This window comes from Dendropsophus ebraccatus, chromosome 2, assembly GCF_027789765.1.
Source record: "Dendropsophus ebraccatus isolate aDenEbr1 chromosome 2, aDenEbr1.pat, whole genome shotgun sequence".
In the NCBI taxonomy this organism is placed as follows: Eukaryota; Metazoa; Chordata; class Amphibia; order Anura; family Hylidae; genus Dendropsophus; species Dendropsophus ebraccatus.
Genome location: NC_091455.1, coordinates 22,018,660 through 22,041,003, shown reverse-complemented (window position 1 = coordinate 22,041,003; position 22,344 = coordinate 22,018,660). Strand labels below are relative to the sequence as shown.

At 43.7% G+C, this 22,344-nt stretch overlaps 1 protein-coding gene across 7 annotated transcripts in view; it reads left to right on the top strand.

Moving 5' to 3' along the window:
* The first annotated feature begins 16,050 nt into the window (after positions 1-16,050).
* ENPP2 (ectonucleotide pyrophosphatase/phosphodiesterase 2) overlaps positions 16,051-22,344 on the top strand; it is a 55,807-nt gene continuing 49,513 nt past the window's right edge. For 4 of the 7 annotated variants that reach the window (XM_069957156.1, XM_069957155.1, XM_069957154.1 and 1 more), the window contains exons 1-2: positions 16,051-16,180; positions 16,324-16,429. In XM_069957156.1, coding sequence (XP_069813257.1) covers positions 16,148-16,180; positions 16,324-16,429 — 139 coding nt within the window. In that variant the 5' untranslated portion in view covers positions 16,051-16,147. The remainder of the gene's footprint in view (positions 16,181-16,323; positions 16,430-22,344) is intronic. The other 3 variants (XM_069957159.1, XM_069957157.1, XM_069957160.1) reach the window with 2 other exon arrangements.

Below are 22,344 nucleotides of genomic sequence, written 5' to 3'. Positions count from 1 at the left end.
AGAAGGAAATCTTAACACACATTCATCTGGAATAATCTGGTCTACAATTGCTGTGACTGCCAATATCGGCTTAAAATATATTCAAAAAGACAACTCAACATTGAAGAGCTCTGTACTTCTGCCAACTAACTGGAGCCAACCAGGTCCCTTCTGGACAAACCACTTAACAATTTAGTTTTTCTGAAATGAGTTAACCTAGTGTACACAGTATGTGTATTGTGTTCTACCACAGTGCCGAATACTAAGCTTTACGTAGAGTTTTTTTTTTTTTACCTATTAGTGATGTAGAGGCAGTTATACTTACCTGGCAAGGCAATGTGTTTAAATGGTTTTTCATTAGAGATGAGTGAAACTTGAGCATGTATCTATATTTTCCCGGACTCCCTAGGGCTGCATCCAACGTCTTCCGGCATCGGTATTCAAATGCCATTGTGATTAATTTAGTCTCTCTACAGTACATCTGGGCTTTTGAATAGTGTCTTAATAGAGTTCTTCAGGCCTTATCCTTAATTTTTACCCTCCATTTGTGTTCTCAGGTCTCTCTGGTCTTTCTATATACCATATTTGTCCTCAGTCTTCAGTGTTTTTGGTCTCGGGACCTCTGTGTCGTCTGAGTACTCTTGTTCTTAGCCATAAATTTCTGCCTATTATTTGTGTCTAAAGATGTTTCTAGTCTTTCTTTGTTAGCTCCCTCCTTCTTCAAATTAAGTATGCAAAAAAAAAGTTTGTTTTTTTTTGCATACTTACCTGCATTCAATAGAGATGAGGGAACTTTACGAAAGTACGGGGTTCATGTGTATCCATGTTTTCCAGGCAGAGTTCAAGCTGCATCCACCTTCTCCAGGAAGCGGGATTCAAATGTCGATTGTTGGGGTTGGTGCGAACTTTCGGCAAGCTCACTAATCTCTAGTACTCGAGTGTTTCTGCGTAATTTATTGCCTTTCATTTAGGTCTTTAGACTTCTGTAGTCTTTCACTGTAATTCTCTGCCTACAGTTTGAATCTTCTCTTTTTTTGCATAGTCTCTTGGTCGCCGTTTTTTGTTTTTAGTCTTCTCTAGTCTTTCCCCATAATGTTCTGTCTTCTATTTGGGTCTAAAGAAGTTTCTAGTCTTTCTTTGTAATTTTCTATGTTCCAGTTTGGGGCTTCAGACTTCTTAAGGCCCTATTCCACGGGTCGTTTAGAGGAGCAATATCGTTCGTATTCGGCCGATAACGGGCGCTACGAACGATATTCGTCCCGTGGAATAGAGTGCAACGATCAGCCGACATCGTTCATGTCGGCTGATCGTTGCAGTCGCTTGTTTTTCAACATGTTGGAAAACAAGCGACTGATATAGCAGCGATCTGCTGCCGTCGCTCCGTTGAATAGGACCGTCGGCAGCAGATGCTGCTATATCCTATGGGCTGCCCGGACGATCAGCGATCCCCCGGGCAGCCCCCCCGCAGCTCCCCGCCGCCCCTCCCGCACTCACCCGCTCGCTGACGCTGCGTTGTATAGCGGCGGCAGCGAGCGGGGAACGAGGAGCAAACGAGCGCTAATAGCGCTCGTCTGCTCCTCCAAACGACTTGTGGAATAGGGGCATTAGGTGTTTCTGCCTGTATGAGTCTTCACACTTAGGGCCCTATTCCACCGGACGATTATCGTTCAGATTATCGTTAAATCGTTCGAATCTAAACGATAATCGTTCGGATGAAATGCAGTTAACAATTAACGACCGAACGAGAAATCGTTGATCGCTTTATAAGACCTGGGCCTATTTTTATCGTTGCTCGTTCGCAAAAATCGTTCGCGTTGAATAAGACGTTCGGTCGTTCGCAGTAGATACGAACGCACTAGCGAAGAAATAGCGAAGAAAGAACGATCGCAAATACGATCATAAGTAACGATTATCGTTCCATGGAAATGAGTGAATGTTTTCAGGTCTTTCGCAATAGCGGTCGTTTGAGATTGTTCATCGTTAACGATAATCGTCTGGTGGAATAGGGCCCTTACTTTTTCCATAATTTTTCGTCTTCTATTTGGATCTTCAGATTTTCCTTGTATATTTTTCAGTTATCCTTGTATATTTTTTTTCCCTATAATATTTTATCTTCAGTTTGGGTCTTCAGATTTTCTTGTTATCATTCTTCATAATATCCTGACTCTGTATGGTTCTTTAGACTTTTCTAGACATTCTCTATAATTTCCTGTCTTTGGGTCTTCTGAACTTGCTAGTGGTTAGTTCTTCTGGCTTTATACTATAAATGTTCTCATATTTACCTTATCCATAGAACTTTTTCTGGACTTGATGTTAAAGGCGTACTCCAGGGAAAAGTTTTTTTCTTTCAAATCAACTAGTTTCAGAAAGTTATATTGATTTGTAACTTACTTCTATTTAAAAATCTTCAGTCTTTCAGTACTTATTAGCTGCTGTATGTCCTGCCTGAGACAGGAACTGTCAAGAGCAGTAAAGAATCTCCATTGAAAACCTCTCCTGTTCCAGACAGTTCCTGTCTCGGACAAGGGTGGCAGCAGATAGCACTGTGTCAGACTGAAAAGAATACCCCACTTCCTGAAGGACATACAGCAGCTGATAAGTACTGGAAGACTTGAAATTTTTAAATAGAAGTAAATTACAAATCTTTATAACTTTCTGAAACCAGTTGATTTGAAAGAAAAAAAAATTCTCCGGAATTCCCTATTTAAATCCAGAGTCTGACATGATGTAGGTGATCTAAGGGGTGAATGTGTATAAATATGAGCTCTCTTAGACAGGAAAAGTCATCTAAGGCTACCTAATCGGTCTGCCAAAAAAATGATCGATCGGGTTGCATTATTTCAGTTGTCAGCTGAAAATGTAGGTGTTTTACAAGTTTCACCAGTAAAGTACAAGTGATCACATTCTGACCCATACTTACGTGTATGGCTGGCCTAACATGTAGAGCTCCTACCTCCTGGGATATCATATGAGACATCTTGCTGGGAGAGAAGAAAATCTCAAGCACATTTGGATCCGTCCGAATGCGAGCATGTGGTGGCTGCAGAAGTTGGATGCAGCCCTGAAGCTGCCTGGAAAACATGGATATAGCCATAGGCCTGTGGCTGTATCAATGTTTTCCAGGCAATCATAGAGCTGCATCCAACATCTGTATCCACTGGTTATTAAAATGCCGGACAATCAGGTTCGGGATCAGGCAGGTATAAGGATACTATGTGCCCATAGAAGCAGCTACTTGATCGCCTATGCATGAAGGTTTAGCGACCCACTCATTCACCTCTATGAGGACATCTTAGAGGTCTGTCCTAGTAATAGATGTCCCTTTCAACTTTTTGGAACTTTAGACCTCAGCATATGATAGAGATCTGAAGTTCCCCCATAGCCACATGAGGGATTAGGCGGATTAACGTGATTATACAGTAACTCATGGAGGAATTGGCCTGAATAATGATAAATGTTAAGAAAAAAGAAGCAGAAGTGTGCAGCTGGATGAGGGTCAGCTGGATGCAGGAGGAGGAAAGTTCAGCCCTGTCCGCTTTTCATTTAAGAGATTACTTTTGGTTCAGATTTCAACACAGAGAAGTTGTGTCATGTAAACCGAGTGTTAATGAGTTCCATAAGCAACAAGCAGTAGGGGATAAAGTTCTGAGGCAGAGAGAGAATGGAAAGTTGGCTTATGTGCAAGAGCGCTGAGCGCACGCTAACAGCGGGAGCAAGGCTGCAGCCGACCAACCCAGAGGAGTCCTCCAAACTGACCGCTCAGGATAATATCACAGGGTTGTCCTGATTCCTACATATAGCATAATAGTACAAACTTATAATGATATAATAAAGTTATGCTGCCTTTACACGGAACGATTGTCATTCGAATTTACGCGATAACGATTGCATTTGAGCGATAATCGGCTCGTGTAAACACTGAACGATCAAGCGACGAGCGAGAAATCGTTCATTTTGATCTTTCAACATGTTCTCAAATCCTCGTTGGTCGTTCGCTAAAAATCCGCTGATCGCTTCGTGTAAACAGCCTTTCACCAATTCACCCCATGTGTGAGATGGGCTTAATCGATCTTAAAACGATCGCAATAACGAATTTTTCAAACGATATATCGTTCCGCCTAAACGCTGATCACATTGTTACTTCGAAATCGTTAATCGTTCGTTTGGGCGAATTATCGCTCCGTGTAAAGGAGCGTTACCCGCATTCACATTCAGTGCATTGGTTTATACAAACAAGTAGAAAGGCAAAGCTGTGCAGTGTGCACCTATCGTATATGTAATACTGCTCCAGTTCAATACACCTGGAACATGGATTAAAGGCGTTGTCCAGGCTTATAAAACATGTCAGCTTTCTTCCAGAAACAGCGCCACTCCCGTCCTCATTTTGGGTGTGGGGGGTTTTCAGCTTAGTTCCATTGGAGTGAACTTGGCCAAGTTTGCCAGGGTGAAAAGGAAGATGTATGTGGATCTTGTGGCCTAGTTGTAGTCAAAACCATAACCCATGTACTAGGACAAAAACCGTATAGTAGGTGATAATAAACTTCCAGAAGCAGCTCCACCTTTGTCCTCAGGTTGTGTGTGGTATTACAATACAGCTCTATTCGCCTCAATAGAACTGCACTGCAATGCCGCACTCAAACTGAGGACAGAAGAGGTGCTGGAAGAAAGCTGCTATGTTTTTTAGGCCTTACTAACCCCTTTAATAATAGCTAGCTCCGCCAATCAATCATATGTTGGAGACCTCTAATCTTTAACATTTGCCCCCCCCCCCCCCTTTACAATCCAACCCAATATTGGACGGGTTGGATGTTCAAATCTGAAGCTAGTTTCTATCAAGATCAGCGATGCCAGATTTGTCTGTCACACCCCTCTCCCCTGTCCATCGAAATGACATGAACATTACAATATATGATCTCTTTTAAAAAACAATGTGATAAGTGAAGCTAGGGTCAGGTGTGATTGAAAATCACTGCCAGACCCCTTTGTTCTGGGAGAGATAAGCTGCAGCCAGAGCTCTCTGGCTGTGGTTTACCTCTCCTCATAGAGAACACAAACGCTTGGTCGTGCCATACATTTCTGTGTTCAGGGAGTATAGGAGAGATAATTGACAGCTGGTCAATCGTTCGGCCGTGGTTATTGAAGGGGTAATGACCACCTTAATGCTCAAAAGCAGCATAAAAGTATTTCCTGGGTGTGAGGCTGCCCCACATAATAACACCCACCCAGGTAACATGCTGAATGCAAAAGACTTCCATATGACCGTCCCTCAGACTGTCTAAAGTGCATACAGGCTTCCTGACAGATGATGACACGGGAGAGAAGGGTCAGATGTCTGACCCTACGGTTCGCAGAGATGCAAGCAACCACCAGAGGTGTCTGACAATGTCTGGCCCCTTTCCCTTCCATAGAGAACATAAATGTTCAGGCTTACGGGAAGATCGGGAGAGAAAGCTGTCCGCCAAATAATAGCTATTGAAGGTATATGGCCACCTGTGGTGTGTGCTCGACCGGTCACTTGCTAGATGGTACCATCTGACGCCACCTCTATGGTGGTTGGTCAGAGTATAGATCAGCCAGATGGTATACTGTCGTGAGGCCAGTGCCGGTTGGGCACACAGTTATGGGGGCACACCTGCTTTTAGTTTAAGGTGGCGAGCTATACCCTTTCCCCTGTGGTCCGTGACCTGCCGGGCTGTGAGGGGGTCCCTTGGGTACTTATCACTGTGGTCCAAAATGGGGTTGTAACCCACACAGACTATCGGTACCGCCACCCACAGAAAGGGGAGATGACCCAAGGATGGAGTATTGACTGTGTAGGTGCCAGAACAATAATCACGTCATGTAATCATAAATAAAATCTTCTTTACTGTGAAAATACTTTGTACAGTAGCTGATCATGGACTGCAGATGTGACAAAACAGAATCTGCCCTAAGAGCCTTTAGAGTAGAAGAGCTGAGCTGACTTGGTTGCATGCTGAGAAGTAGAGTGAGCTGAGAGGAGAGGAGTATGTGCTGCAAGTTCAGAGTACTGTAGTTGAGAGCAGTCTGTACGGAGAGTCCCAACCCAGGGTAGAAGTGTGCTCTGACGGAACTCTAGAAGAAGAATAAGTAGAATACTGAAGAAGTACAGTATACTTGTGCACGTGTTTCGACCTTTGTTGTCGCTGTACCATCTGTTGCCCTACAGTGTCGGGTGACCTGTCCTATTAGGGTGAAACAAGCCCCAGACCTTGTTACCTGAGTTGAGCAAGGTGGCCAAGTTTACCTGGTTACACCTGCGCTGCCAGAGTACATAGGCTTGTAGCAACTTTGCTCTATCCGGATCAGTTCCTCTTGTTTTAGGATACTGTCCTGCCCTTTTAGAAGTGTTCATGGCATGGGTTGAGGTGTTCTCTGACTTGTCCTCTCCCAAGTAGCTTAGCACTGCATACTAGGAATAGGTGTAGCGTTTGAAGAAAAAGTCTCTGTGTCTCCCCTGTGCGTCTATCCACTACCACACACTAAACTACACTGTACTGGAGGGGGGACCTGGCAAAGCCAACAGGACTGCAGCAGGGACCGTCTTGTCTTGCATCCTCCACCAAGACTTGGGTAAGACTCACTAAGTGTGGGCGTGACATGTGACAACTTCCTACAGGAGGTGTAATGTCCCCTGTGAGTGGTGGAGAAGAAAGTGTAAAGAGAAAAGAGGATAAAGAAAGGTGAAAGGTGTGCAGATTATAACAAACAATAACCCCATTGTTCACTACAGCTGTGCAAAACATAAGTGCATATACAGATAACAGCAACGTCTTGTGGTAAAACTTAGGTACTACTTCATTACCATGTTTACTTGAAGAACAGACTTTTGCGAGGGGTGTAAAAACTAATAACATCCAAGGTGGGACACCACACACACCTTTCTGCCCAATGCAAGATCTAGGGTCAGTAAACTATCATATACTGTGACAGAGAAGCATCTGCAACCTCTACACCCTCTATAGTGTGCATTATTATGAGTGCCCATCCACAAGTATGTATGTGTGACTGTATCATACATCACCGCCGCAGTGTACTTATACAGAACATATCAAAGGTGGATTCCTTTTCCATTCCTTATAAATGGCAGCGTTATTTAGTTGGCAAAAGAGGAAATAAACCGCATGTGGTGATGAGTGAGGATGGGCGGCGGAATACAGATGACCTACAGAAAATGTGTCTGTTTCCCCTGCTGCTTGTTGGCTTTACCTGTCGCAGCAAGTCTGCTATTTCCAACCCCAGAGCTATAATTAGGTGAGAAAATTCTGTGTCACATCTGACTCCTTGCACTGTACAAGGGTAAATCTCCCGGATGTACGGAGCTGCTGCACTGCAGGGCTCCCAGCGCATCTTAGGCCGGGTTCACACTGCGTTTTTGCAGTCCATTTAACAGATCCATTTTAAATGGTTACTTTTATCGTACACAGAAACGTGTCCTTAGAGTCCTTTTACACAGGCCAACTACGGCCCGATCATTTAAGTAAACGAGTGTCGATCTGCTATATCTGCATAGTGATGCGTGGTCGACGATTTTGGGTCCAAACCTAAATCAACGATCAGCCGATAATCGTTTCATTGGCTGATCGTTGTCTCTGTTAGACAGAGCGCTAATCTGCCCTATTCGTCTGATTATTGCTATGTGTAATAGGGCCCTTAGGCTGGGTTCACTCCGTGGTTTTACATATTTTGGAATATTAATTGCACACCATTAGACAGTTCTTGTTCATTTTCGCATGCTCTTATTTTTATTCCAGTATGTATACACAAAAAGTGGCTCCAGATTTAGGCACATGCATTCTTTATATCATAATAAATCCTTAAATTGTATACCATAACGGACATTTCGGTCTAAAACAACCTTTTTCAACAGGTATACATTGGTGGGTGGTAGAAGAAAAAGAGTGCCATGTGCTAGATGGTGACGCCGTGGCCGGAGCGTGGTTTTACAGTCGGCCTTAGGGTATTGTTTTGGTGATCCTGTCCCCCATTAATTTGCATGAATAGATAGTTGTATCCACTTCCATCCATTCAACTAAGCAAGAATATCCATATTCACGACCAGTTTTTATCATTTCAATCTTAAGTGGAAAAAATGCAAAGTTTAAATTGTCTTGGGTTTACAACTCTACACAGACCAATATTTCTCCATGGTAACAGACAACAAATAAACCCCATGTAGTCTGACCCCCTAGACGTGCTTTGAAGGGGTTATTTGGAGTTGACATTATATATATATATATATATATATATATATATATATATATATATATATATATATATATAGCTCCTCTGTTGGTTAACATACACATGTTATGCTTACCTTTCTGCAATCCCCCGGTTTACCCCGGTGACTGCAGCCCTGCTACCTCAGAGATGAACTTGTCTTGGCAGTGACAGCTCGCTCAGCCAATCATTGGCTGAGCAGGACAGCGTCGCAGCGAGTGATTGGCTGAGCAGGACAGCGTCGCAGCGAGCGATTGGCTGAGCAGGACGGCGAGCGATTGTCTGAGCGGGCTGTCACTGCAAAGATTGGAAGTATTTAAGGCAGCTGTGGAGAGAGAAGAACAGGCAGGAGGATACTGGGGGAGCATGGACAGGTAAACATAACTTTAATATTGTCTATATATGCTATTAAAGCAAAGACTGCACAGACATAGCTAATAGAGATAAGCGAACCTGGAGCATGCTCGAGTCGATCCGAACCTGAACTTTCGGCATTTGATTAGCGGTGGCTGCTGAAGTTGGATAAAGCCCTAAGGCTATGTGGAAATCATGGATATAGTCATTGGCTGTATCCATGTTTTCCAGACAACCTTAGAGCTTTATCCAAGTTCAGCAGCCCCAGCTAATCAAATGCCGAACGTTCGGGTTCGGATGGACTCGAACCCGAACCCGGTTCGCTCATCTCTAATAGCTAACAATACATATACAGCCCTTGCCACATGATCATCGAGCCGTGTAATAGGCTTAATAAACGAGCCTAGATCTAGCAGTTCAGCGCTCGCTTACACTGTGCATTGGGCGGTGTAATATGGCACTTACTCATTCTGTGTGCAACCAGCATTTAGTAGGTTACTCAAGTAGTAGATGACAGATAGAGAAGTAAATCAGACTATGCTAGGTTTGTTTGTAGTCTGTTACCCAGAAACACATAGGTTTGCATGGGAGCTGTATACACATAACAATAAGGACCTTTTTTTTTCTATTCAAGGTTGCTTTCATTTTAGAGGGTTGTGAAGGTGGGCATAGTCTTTACAGGATTTTTTTTTTCTTTTTCAGTTTTAGATTAATCATTTTATAAAATATTTTATGGTACATATTTCTAATGCAGTTTTTTTTTTCAGTATATTTAGTTTGATGTCAGTGAATGAAACAATATCCAGAGGCAGTGACGCTATGCAATTGTGCTCTAAGCAGAGACGCACATAGACAATGCTCTGTGAGCTAAAGACATCAGAGGCTGCTGCACAAATCTTTAATAGTTTGTTACATTGTAAGGGTATGTTCACACTGAGCAAATCAGGCGGAATTCTGCCGCAGAATCCTGCCTGTCTCTGTGTGCCATAGCCTGTCTATGGGAAAGCGCACGCTCACAGAGCATTGTCTAGACTGGATACAATTGTATCACTTCTCAGCTGAAAGCAGGGCTGTAGAGCTCACAGAGCATTGTCTAGAGAATGATGTATAGTTTTCATAGGCCTTACTAACATTTATGTGTTCCTGCTCATGTACATGGAGATTTTTACACAGAACTTGCAAAGAACTGAAACATTTACGAGGAAGCCCAGCATGTGTATGACAGCCAGTGCCTCTAGGCAATGGAAGAATATAAAACATCAAGGCAAAAGCGAGAATCATAAGATGTAAGGCAGCCTGTAAAGGTGACGTCTGTGTGAGCTGGATGTGTGGCGTCAGTGGACGCATCTGCTCTTCCCAGTAATCGGCCTGTTCTGGCTAAAGCTTTGGCTGTCCAGGTCCAGGCATGATGGGAATTGTAGTTTTGCAACAGCTGGCGGGCCATGAGTTTGACCCCTCCGGTCTAGAGTTATTGGATAGTTGCTCATGGTAGTTGACGCTTCTCGGGAATGGGCCAATCACCCAGTGTCACTACCAATACAGTACATTTTTAGAGATCAGAAAACCCCATTGTTCTTTGAACCAAGAAAAAAAATTGATTGGACATGTTGGATTTGTCCTCTCCTGTTTTTGCCCTGAAGATGTCCGGCGCCATGCGTTTCCACCGGTTTTTACTGGTTGTTTCTGGATTTCATCTCTCCATATGTATTAGTCGGCCACCCATGATATAAAGGAAGCAATATGCAGCCTAATGACCGTACAACCCTCATAAGACTGAACTCTGTGGCCCAAGGGGCTTACACTCAACTCAGCTGTCTCTGCATGTCCACAACATACCTCCTTATGTACGGGGCCCTGGAGCAAGGAGATTCCCTCACTTACGCCCAGCTCCGGCGCCCTTATCCGTACATAGAATCTGAATTCCACTACTGTGCACATGTCTCCCCGTCACGCTCTGTTCCTGGATCACCATGTGTCGTAATGATTTTCTGATTATGTTTTCATTGTTTTATTGCCCTAGAAGAACCCAGTACCTAAAGGCATAGAAAAACATGAGGTCCCTCCTGAAAAGGTGAAAAGAAATGTAATCTAATCCTCAAAATGACAATAACCGTCATATTATGTCATGATATGGTGTTTGGTTGGAGCCGTAGCGTGTAGAGCTGCTTAGCTGTCCCTGTACTGCCTGTGACACGGAGGGAATAGTGCGGGTGACTAAAGCTGGCCATATAGGAACCATCATTGATGAAGATGACGGGGCTAAATGTCGAGAATCCCTGGTAAAGAAGGCAATCAGCTTTAGAAATGCGTAGCATCTGTAATAAAGGAATTATTGGATACTATCAGTCCCATGCCCAAGGTCCAACCACTTAGTCCAGCCCACATGGTCCGCCATCTACTTCAACCCTGGTTCCTATATTTCTACTGAAGCTCCTTTGCAGAACATCGGGGGGTGGAAGGCAGCAGTCCCATTGATACATATATGCACATTCTAGAGTCGTACCTAGGGTGAAAATCACTGCTCTATATGTTATGTGTTCGCTAACCCACATAAGTAATAATCTGCACATACAGCGCCATTTTGTGTTCCCTTTCTTTCTATATACTTCTGTAAGGTTTGCCACATAAATCTTGGGGCCCACCAGAGGATCCTCCGGTGCTCTGGTGGGCCAGTCCGACACTGACTCTAGGGGGGACATTTACGAAGCGTCCGCCCGAGGCGTACGCCAAAGAGAAGGTGCAGATTCGCCCCTTCTCCCTGGTGTATGCCTCCTGTACACCCCGCTCGCCCGATGGGCAGGTTGGGGGAGCTTGGAGTGGGGGGGCGTGACAAGGCGGGGAGGAGGTGTGGCAGGCGTAAATCATGATCCAAATCTACACTTGCTGGAAGCAGGTGTAGATTTAATACCACAGGCGCAGGGGAATCTTGTCGGTGAAATCCTGCTGGGGGGCAGGACCTAATATAAGACAGGCGTACTTGTACGCCTGTCTTCATAAATCCCTCCCTTGGAGTCTAGCAGCAGCTTATCCCCAACTTTCTATTGAGAGCAAATGAACTGAAATCCGAGAGCACACGTGTCAAAGGAAACAGTTACATGGACTTTGTGAGCCACTATTGGTCCTTCCATGTCTCATATAGGCAGGGATGTAGCTGGAGTTTGGGGGGGGGTTGGTAGTGCATATATCCCGGTGCTGGGCATCAGAGGGATCAACAAGTCTTTTCTCCTTTACAAGGGTAGGAAGGGCAGTGAAATTAATGTTTGCCCTATGGGGAAGAAAAAAAGTATTTATATTTCTTGGTTCCCTGTGTGTGTATGAAATGAGGAGTGTTGGGGATTGGCATCACCTTTAATAAGATTTGAAATCAGCAAATCAGTATCCTGCAATCTCTTCTGTTCATGTAAAATGTCAAGAACAGCTTTGATATAGACAGGTATATAGACGATGTCTAAAAAGGGTCATTTATAGAGAAAGTAAATTGGATATTTTTTGGTCACTATACAGCATTATATTTATTGACTAGACAGGCCTGTGCAATTTGGCACCTATCCATACATTATGAAAAATAAATGCATTAAGGACGTCCATCGTAAGACATATACAATGTATAATAAACCCGATATATACCCTGAAAGAGCGAATCTGTATATCTATTACGAATGAGACAATAGACTAGGGCAAGATTGAATTTAGAGGAACATATGGTAGACACATTTATGACTCTGACTTTTTATATTTATCCCAAGATTTACAGAAGAATCCTTGCCCATTGTAAGAAGCTTAACCTAAATAGTGTAAGGCTGGTGCCACATTGCAAGCTTTAATACAGGCATAGACTCACTAGAGTAAATCCAATATAAAGGTGGCTACAGAAATTCAGTCTCTGGCCGGTAGCTATCATCACCACAGAACGGCCCATTTCCCCATTCACTTCGATGTTTCTGTACTGTATCAGATCTGGTGACAGCTGCCAGATATGTCATTTGCTGGTTATCTATGGGAAATAGAGAGTACAATCCCGCCAGTGTTTCATCCAGCGTCTGTCAATGGTCCGTCAATGATATTGATGGGATTTGTTGACTAAAGTCTAATCTCTGTGACCTTCTCCAGTGATTCTGGGTTATAGTGTTGCAAGAATTTCCGTAAATCATTTGAGAGGGTGGAGAGTTAGTTGTAATGGGCTGCAGTACTGGGAGAAGTCCTCTTTGTAATACGAGGATGCTGGATGGGCAGGAGAGGATGCACCCAACTTAGGGATAGAACAATGTCCCTCTTTCTATATTGTGGGCACAGTACTCCTATTCCAGGGATGAGGGATGAGCCTTAGGCACTAAAACACTAGGTATCATGGATTTGGGTAAAGTTTAGTGTTGAGTGGACCCTTTCAAGCTGTTCGGGTTTAGCAATGTTCTCCGAACCCAAACGCATGGCTACAAAAGTTGGCCAGTAAAACATAAATACAGCCTATGGCCTATGGCTGTACCCATGTTCTCCAGGACTCTCTAGGGCTGCATCCAACTTCTGCAGCCATGCATTCAGGTTCGGAAAACATTGCTGAACCCGAACAGCTTGAAAGAGTCCACTCAACACTAGTAAAGATAACAAGATGTTAGAAACTGGGGCACCAACCACTGAGCACTTAGGAGCGAAGAACCAAACTATTTAGTACCAGGGACTAGAGATGAGTGAATCGGGTTCGAGTTGATCCGAACCTGAATGTTCGGTATTTGATTAGCAGTAGCTGCTGAACTTGGATAAAGCTCTAAGGTTGTCTGGAAAACATGGATACAGCCAATGACTATATCCATGTTTTCCACATAGCCTTAGGGCTTTATCCAACTTCAGCAGCCACCGCTAATCAAATGCCAAAAGTTTGGGTTCGGATCAACTCGAGCATGCTCCAGGTTCGCTCATCTCTACCAGGGACTAAATCATTAAACTAGACTACCAGGGACTATGTACATATATTCACTCAACACTATTAAGGTATCAAAAGACTTGCTATTAAGAACTGGAGCGTCAAACTATTGGAAATTTGAAAGTAAAAATGGAATCTGCCAAGTTCTAGGGACTAAGTCACTAAACCAATAATTCAAAGAATAGCGGGAACCATCTATTTACAACTGAGTGCTAAAGCAATGCAGATAGTTATAACCAGGAAACACAAAAGAAGAAGATGCATATGCACAACAAAGTAGCATATCAAATTACTGTATACTTTATAGAGAAAAAGATTCCTATATACAAAAATACTAACAGGAGCAGTAAAACAAGGGAGACAAGCCCTAATTACCATTAACCGGTAAAAACACCTAAAATGTCAAAGCTAATGCCACTTGCGCCCAGGTTGGGATGACCCATAACAACCATTAAACCATTGGGCATCAGGAAATAGGGAACGTTATTCTACACCATGGTTGAGGTACTGAACCTGGGGTTTAAATGGGTTATTTTTTTTTTCCCCCACAAAAACAGCACCACCCCTGTGTTCAGGTTGTGTGTCATATTACAATTCAGCTCCTTTCACTTCAATGGAACCAAGCTGCGAGACCATGTCCAAACTGAGGACAAAAGTGGTGCCGTTTCTGGTTGGGGGGGGGGGGGGGAGCTGTCTTTTTTTTAATGCTTGGATAATTCCTTTAAGCACAAGTGACGATAGGACTAAGCCCCTAAAATATAGGGGGACATGTATCATGTGGCGTAAGTTTTTTGTTCAGCGGAAAGAGCTAATTTGCTAATATTTTATCCGCAAATCGGCCGTTTTGTGAATAAAATATTCGCAAATCGGCTCTTTCCGGCGGGTGCGCCAGGGGGGGCGGGGAGGGGGTGTGGAGGGGGCGGAACGGGGGGCGAGGACTCATAGTCCGCGCGATTCAGCATTTATTTCACTTAAAGATACGCCGAAAACCTACTCCAGCCCTCAGCTGCCGTAGGTTTTCTGCCGTGCGCACCGACGCGCACGGGATTTATGTAGAGGCAATAAATCTCCGTAGCGCCGGAGATGCGGGGACATTTTTAAGTCCGGCGTAAAAAACGTCTGACTTAATAAATGTCCCCCATAGTTTTTTAGGCATCGGGATTCTGAACACCTGAACTGGAAGAATCAAACCTCTTAGGGTCAATTTACACAGAAAGATTATATGACAGATTATCTGCCAAAGATTTAAAACCAAAGCCAGTAATGGATTTAAAAAGAGGAGAAATCTCAGTTTTTCCTTTATGACCTGATCTTTGTTTATATTCTGTTTCTGGCTTTGGCTTCAATTCTTTGGCAGATAATCTGTCAGATCATCTTTCTGTGTAAATAGACCCTTAGCATAGGGGTAAGGGAAGTTATTCATTTGACAAAAGGGTTGAGGCTGCAGTAAAGCAGGATATTTGGCCCCATGGTACTAAAGCACTGGACACCTGAGACTGAAGAAGGAAAGTTATGGGTAACATACTAGGGACGACAGTACCAAATCTTAAAGTGACTGTACCACCAGGCCCAGGCTGAAGCACTGGAGGCGGGCCTACCCACCCTTAGTGGGAGGAAACCCCAGCCCCTCTATGATAGGGTTCCATTGATTCTAATGGAGTTACGTCATGGAGTGGCTGGAGTTTCTTCCCACTAAGGGTGGGTCGGCCGCCTCCAGTGCTTCTGCCTGGGCCTGGTGGTACAGTCACTTTAAGGCCCTATTCCACGGAACGATTATTGCCCATATTCGGCCGATAATCGTCCCGTGGAATAGGAGGCAACGAACAGCCGACATCGTTCATGTCGGCTGATCGTTGAAGTCGTTTGTCTTTCAACATGTTGAAAGACAAACGACTCATATAGCAGCGATGTGCTGCCGCCGCACCAACTAATAGGAGCGGCGTCAGCAGACCGCTGCTATATCCTATGGGCTGCCCAGTTGATCAGCAAAACGTAGATACAACCATAGGCTATGTCCACACATTGTATGACACCGGCCAGGTCACGGAAAGTGCAAACATAACATTAACTTTCATCATTCTACCTTTCCTAATAACGCAGCTGCTTAAATCCTCTGTTCCTCGCACCGCATGGTCCATCGTAACACCCAGCCATTTAGACGCTTTACTCTCCAGAACACACACTAACCTCCTGGCAGATGTATTTTTAGATTTTCTTTTATATTTTTTTACATAAAGCAGATGTTTCAAGTTGCCAGGGAAATATACTTTGCAGATGATTTTATTTTATTTTTTTTACTTTTTTTTTTCTCTCTCTTGACTTTGCAAAAGTACATTGACAGTCTGTGCTGGAGCCTGTTAAAAGTAAAGTGCTATTGACTAAGTGTGAGAGAAGTGTGTGTGTTTGAAGAGCGGAGGGAGAGAGGAAGGGAAGGGGGGGGGATGTGGTGCTACAAGCAGCCTCCTACACTCAGGCCTGTGATTTGTGAGCGAAACATGATGAAACCAGACCCTGGACAAATGAAATGAGTCCATCAACTCCACCAGGTGGGATTAGTTGTAACTAATAGAGTCAACTCTCACAGCAACCCCTGCAGACAGCTCCATTGAACCTAAAGGGAAACAGTATCTAGTGGCTCCCAGGGATTCCTGCACTATGGCTCTGATCAGTGTTTTACAGTTATATCAGGTAGAGGAGACTTTGTTGCAACGCTCGCTATTAACTCTTGCAACTCAGCTCTGCTACATCTGCGGTTGATTAAAGGAGCTGATCGGTGGCACGGCTTTATTTCTCTCCCTCTGACGTGTAGATTTTTTTTTTTGTGCCCGCAGGTTATATCCTTTGTCACATTTATCTTTGGGGTGCAAATTTGTTATGGATTTACTGCGAACCGCTTAAAGAGATCAGAGTCGGAATGGGACGAAGGAGTCGCCTCAGGTAAGGACGGTGGTTTTCTTATGGATTCTGGCATTGTTAAAGTTTGCTATAAGTTTGTTTGTTTTTGGGCTTGTCATATTTTATTCTGCACCATTAGTCCTTATGCCATGGATATGGTACCTATACAATAGGGCAGTGTAAACTAATCTACCACTTTAGGGTGCGTTCACACGTACAGAATCTGCAGCCGATTTGAAGTAGCAGATTCAATGGAAAGTAATGCTGGGTTTACACGGAGCGATAATTCGCCCGATCGTAGGATTAACGACTTCGAAGTAACGATTTTTCTTTTATAACGATCAGCGTTTAGACGGAACGATATATCGTACAGAAAATTCGTTTTACAATCGCTTAAGCCTATCTCGCACATAGGAAAAATCAGTGAACGACTGTTTACACGGAACGATCTGCGAATTTTTTGCGAACGACGATTTAAGAACATGTTTAAAGATCACAATGAACGATTTCTTGCTTGTCGTTCGTTCGCTGCGTTTACACGTCCGATTATCGTTCGAATTCGATCGTTATCGTGCAAATTCGCACGATAATTGTTGCGTGTAAACGCTGCATAACTCTGGGCTATCATAACCTGTAATCCTGTACGTGTGAACGCACCCTAAAAGGATAAATAGTTAATGGAAGGGGCATAATGCAAGTGTTTTTTTTTTTTGTTTGTTTTTTTTGTATTTGGGCTTGTCATATTCTATTCTGCACCATTAGTCCTTATGCTATGGATGTGGTACCTATAAAACAATGCAATATAAATTAATCTCCCACTTAAAGGGATAAATTATTAATGGAAGGGGCATAATGCGAGTAATTTTTTTTTTTTTTTTTCTGACCCCTTTCCTTCTTCCTTGCTATACGCTGATTTAGTGTCAATATACACGTACAGGATTGGCTGCAGATTTTATGATCTGCGCATGTGAATGGACCTTTTTAAAGTGCAATTCTATTCAGAGTCTGAAGCATCACGTATGACACCATCTAACTGTTATATCCCATGTTCCCCCTATTGTACCCTCACAGGGCTCCAGGAAGCTAAGATATAGAGAGATTTCTGTAGGGGTCCTTACACTGGGGGTGGTCACAGTGCTGCCTGTAACAAAGTAGTCACCCCAAATTATTATTATTTTTTTTAAAGCTGATAGAACACCTATACAGGGATAGTTGCCGGGCAGTGATCTATAACCTATGTTTTTTATAGCAGTTGCAAAACTACAGCTCCCAGCTGTAGTTTTTCCACTGCTGGAAAGGAACGCATAAAATGTTATGACATAGACATGCAGATATTACCATAGACATAAGGTATATACCATAGAGTTGTATAGTATATGTACCATGGATGGCGGTATATGGAAGATGCTGTGGGCATATCCCCAACCTGGAATCAATCAGGTGATCCGATACGACCAATAGGCTGAGAGAGATGCTTTGTTTTGCTAACTTAATGCAAGTTGGAGTAAAGGGGGAGGTGGGGGTCTCTGTTACCTGTTCATAGTCCCGGCTGCATTTATCATATAGTAGTAGAAGCACTGCAAGCCTCAGAAGTCTTACCTTGAGTCATGACTTGAGGCGTAGCATACCGGGAATGTGCTTCAGAGCTGCATTTACAGCCGCCCTAGGCACTATGTTTGACTAAACCCTAAATTAGTAAAAGAACCTTTAATGTGTATGTTCCCAAACCCCGCACTCCCGCCTCCAGCCCTTGTTTTAGGGGAATGAATAACTTGGTAAAATTTCACATAAAAAAAAGAATGTAGAGACAGGAAAAGATAAAAAAAAAAAACAAGATTGTATCCATAGTGGTGTGCTTCCCATATAGCGCAGATGTAGCAGAGCTGAATGTCATTGTGGGTTTGTGATTTTACCTGTGATATTATGTAGACAGCAGATGACAAACTCCACTCTGCTATGCACATCCATAGAGAAGCCTGTGCTACTGTATATCTGGTGCTATGTTTGCATTGTTTTTGGGCTGTGTTTATACATGTGAATACAGCCTAAGGCTATGTTCACACAAGTGACCGTTGTCTGGCACTCAAAAACAACAGCTGTTACAGCGAGTGTCAAACTGCTTTTGTTGCATTGAAATCAAATGACATGTCAACGTTGTTAAAGGGGTTATCCAACGCTACACAAACATGGCCACTTTCTTCCAGAGACAGCCCCACTCTTGTCTCCAGCTTGGGCGGGGTTTTGCTGCTCAGTTCTATTGAAGTAAATGGAGTTTAATTGCAAACCGCACCTGAACCGGAGACAAGAGTGGTGCTGTCTCTGAAAGAAAGTGGCCATGTTTTTCTGGCACTGGATAACCCCTTTAAATTAACGCCCATTGTTCAATACACTGTGTGAACAACGGCCGTTGTTTGCTTTGACTTCAATGGAACTCATTTCTCTGTGACAACAAGAATGGCCGTTGTTTTCACAAAAGATAGATTGTGTGAACATAACCTAATAATATAACGGTTGTATTTTGTGCATAGGGATGGCGGTAATATGTAGGCACTAGAGATAGTGTGACCTGAGCATGCTGAGTCCGATCGTTCGTCATTTGGTTACCGGTGGCTGAAGAGGTTGGATGCAGTACAAATAATTGATAAAGCCTATGGCAGTATCCATGTTTTTCCGGACTCCCTAGGGCTGCATCCAACTTCTTCAGCCGCCGGTATTCAAATATCGAACAATCGGACTTGAGCATGCCCGAGTTGCGCTCATCTCTAGTAGAGACTCATGTGTGGTCCATGTCATCCAATCACTGGACTGCAAGCGCCTACATCTGATCACTACTTGGGTTGGTTGTCAACAATTCTACGGTAGTATTAGCTCGATATAGCGGTTGTGTTTATCATCTTCGCTATATATGGTTCTGGTGTTGTTTGGATACCGATATGCGCTCGCTATATGGTATTATGTGGGTACTTGCACCATATGATGTGGACACTACATGGTACCATTTTGTATATTACAGTAGTATTATCTGACACTGTCTGGTTGTTTAGTAGTATTACTGGTCCAATGCAATGGAAATGGGGGACTGAATGTCAAGAAAAGCCGATCCAGCCATTTTTAGGCCGGAGCCATGTGATCACTGCAGTGTACAGAGAGGGGGCGGCCATGGGGGATTCTCTTGTTCTATGCCTTTGATCCTGTGCTTGGTTACTGAAAGCTGAATCCTTCCCCATATGACATGAAGAACCAACCAAGCAGTACAAATCTAATAGCCGCCCCATTCTTCAGTCTGCGGATATAGGGGGAGATTCATCAAACCTTGTGCAGAGCAACCAGGCAGTGGTCACCCATAGCAACCAATCAGCTTCCAGCTTTCATTTTTAGAAAGGCCTCTGAAAAATGAAAGCTGCAATCTGATTGGTTGCTATGGGTGACAGCTCCTCTACACAAGGGTTGATGGAGTTCCCGCTGCTCCAGCAGGGGATGTTTACGCCCTACTTTTTCATGCAAATCTGTAACAAATACCCGGAGTTTATTATTTAAGGCTTTTCACGTTGGAATTGTGTGAATAAAGCCTAATAATACAAATGGGTAAGAGGCATATGGCTATCCTTAAAGTGACTGTACCACCAGGCCCAGGCAGAAGCACTGGAGGCGGCCGACCCACCCTTAGTGGGAGGAAACTCCAGCCCCTCTATGATAGGGTTCTATTGATTCTAATGGAGTCACGTCATGGAGGGGCTGGGGTTTCTTCCCACTAAGGGTGGGTCTGCCGCCTCCAGTGCTTCAGCCTGGGCCTGGTGGTACAGTCACTTTAAACCATGCTAAGGTGCTGAGGGCGCTTTATATGGCCCAATGCAGCACCGCAAATGAGCCCCTATATTGCTGTTTGCCTTTATAAGGCTAAGGGGTACTCCTGAAGAAAATCTTTTTTGTAATTTACTTCTTTTTAAAAATCTTCAGTCTTCCAGTACTCATCAGCTGCTTTATGTCCTGCAGGAAGTGGTGTATTCTTTCCAGTCTGACACAGTGCTCTCTGCTGCCTCCTCTGTCCATGTCAGGAACTGTCCAGAGCAGGAGAGGTTTTCTATGGGGATTTGCTGCTGCTCTGGGCAGTTCCTGACATGGACAGAGGTGGCAGCAGAGAGCACTGTGTCAGACTGGAAAGAATACACCACTTCCTGCAGGACATACAGTAGTGGATAAGTACTGAAAGGCTGGAGATTTTTAAATAGAAGTAAATTACAAATCTGTATAACTTCCTTAAACCAGTTGATTCGAAAGAAAAAGATGTTCGCCGGAGTATCCCTTTAACTTTATTGTGGTTGGCCACACATTTCTGTTTGCATGGAAAGACGGCCAACTAGTAATGATTGTGTGTTGACACAAAGGAAGGGATTTGCAGAAGAACAAGGAATTTCTGCTGAAAATCCAAAAAGTTACCTCGTGGATAAACTTATGGTACTTTTACACGGATCGGTAATTCGCCCAATCGCACGATTAACGATTTCGAAGTAACGTTTTGGTTTTTTTTAGAACGATCACCATATAGACGGAACGATATATCGTACGGAAAAATCTTTTGCAATCGCTTAAGCCTATCTCGCACATAGGTTAAATCGGTGAAAGACTTTACACTAAACGATCTGCGTTTTTTTTTTTTATTTTATTTATTTATTTTTATTTATTTATTTTTTTTGTGAACGACCAACGATGATTTGAGAACTTGTTGAAAGATCAAAATGAACGATTTCTCGCTCGTCGTTTGATTGTTCGCTGTGTTTACACGGAACGATTATCGTTCGAATTCAAACGTTATCGTGCAAATTTGAACGATAATCGTTCCGTGTAAAAGGACCATTAGTGTGCATGGCAAATTTTTGCTATATACACTGCAACTAGAGCTGAGCGAATCTGGAAAACTCTTGGGTCCGTACGAATCCCAGCGTGCAGCATTTGTCATTGGACATAAGGTGTATCCATGTTTTCCAGGACTCCTTAGGGCTGTATCCAACTTCTCCAGCCACTGGTAATCAAGTACTGCATTATAGACAATATCACCTGTAAAAATTTGTGGATTATTATTATAATTATTATTAGATGTAGGTCTCTACTCTGCGTTTTACGTTCTACCTCGTCCCAAAGATATCCATAAAACAAAGAAAACTTGCTGTCCTGTTCTTCAAACCAGTCCATGACTATATGTCCCCGGTAGGTTGTGCATTGTCTTTCTGACAGTCTCCATCTGCCATAGAGGAAGCAGCTTCCATGAAGGGTTGAACTTGGTTGACTCCAATGCCTCACTCTACTGTCCAAATGTCCAACCAGCGGTTTCGAGGGTTTTCCCCACCATTACACCTCTACTAGCCTGAACTGTTCACACCTGACAGGAAGCGCTCATCGGGTCACGCTGCTTGTGCCAGCTGGATCCATCTCTCCGGGCCAAGTTGTTCTACTGATCAATGATGCAAGTTTTACCCTTTTGCCCCCTGGAGTCTCGCCTCTCTGACTCCTTTGGACGCAAGGTCACAGGACCTGGTCATCTGCTGTTATACCCATCTGGGCCAAGACCAAGCAAGTTGTGAGTTCAGACCTGTTAGTTGGACACCATTTGGCTGCAGTTTCTGGATTGTTCTCCTCTTGTTCATTAGAGCTAGTGTTCGAAAAACTTGCCGAACTGTTTGGGTTTGTCACCGTTCTCCGAACCCAAGCATTCGACATATGACTCCCAGCGGCTGGAGAGGATGGATGCAGACGTCGGACTGCCAGGAAAACATGGATACAGCCTATGCCATATCAAAGTTTTCCATGACTCCCCAGGGTAGCACCCAACTTCTCCAGCCGCCGGGAATCAAATGCAGAACAATGGGGTTCAGAGAATGTTGCCAAACCCGAACAGTTTGGCAAGTTTACTCAAAACTAATTAGAACAGTTCCTGACACTCACCCTTGACCAGTCGGTGG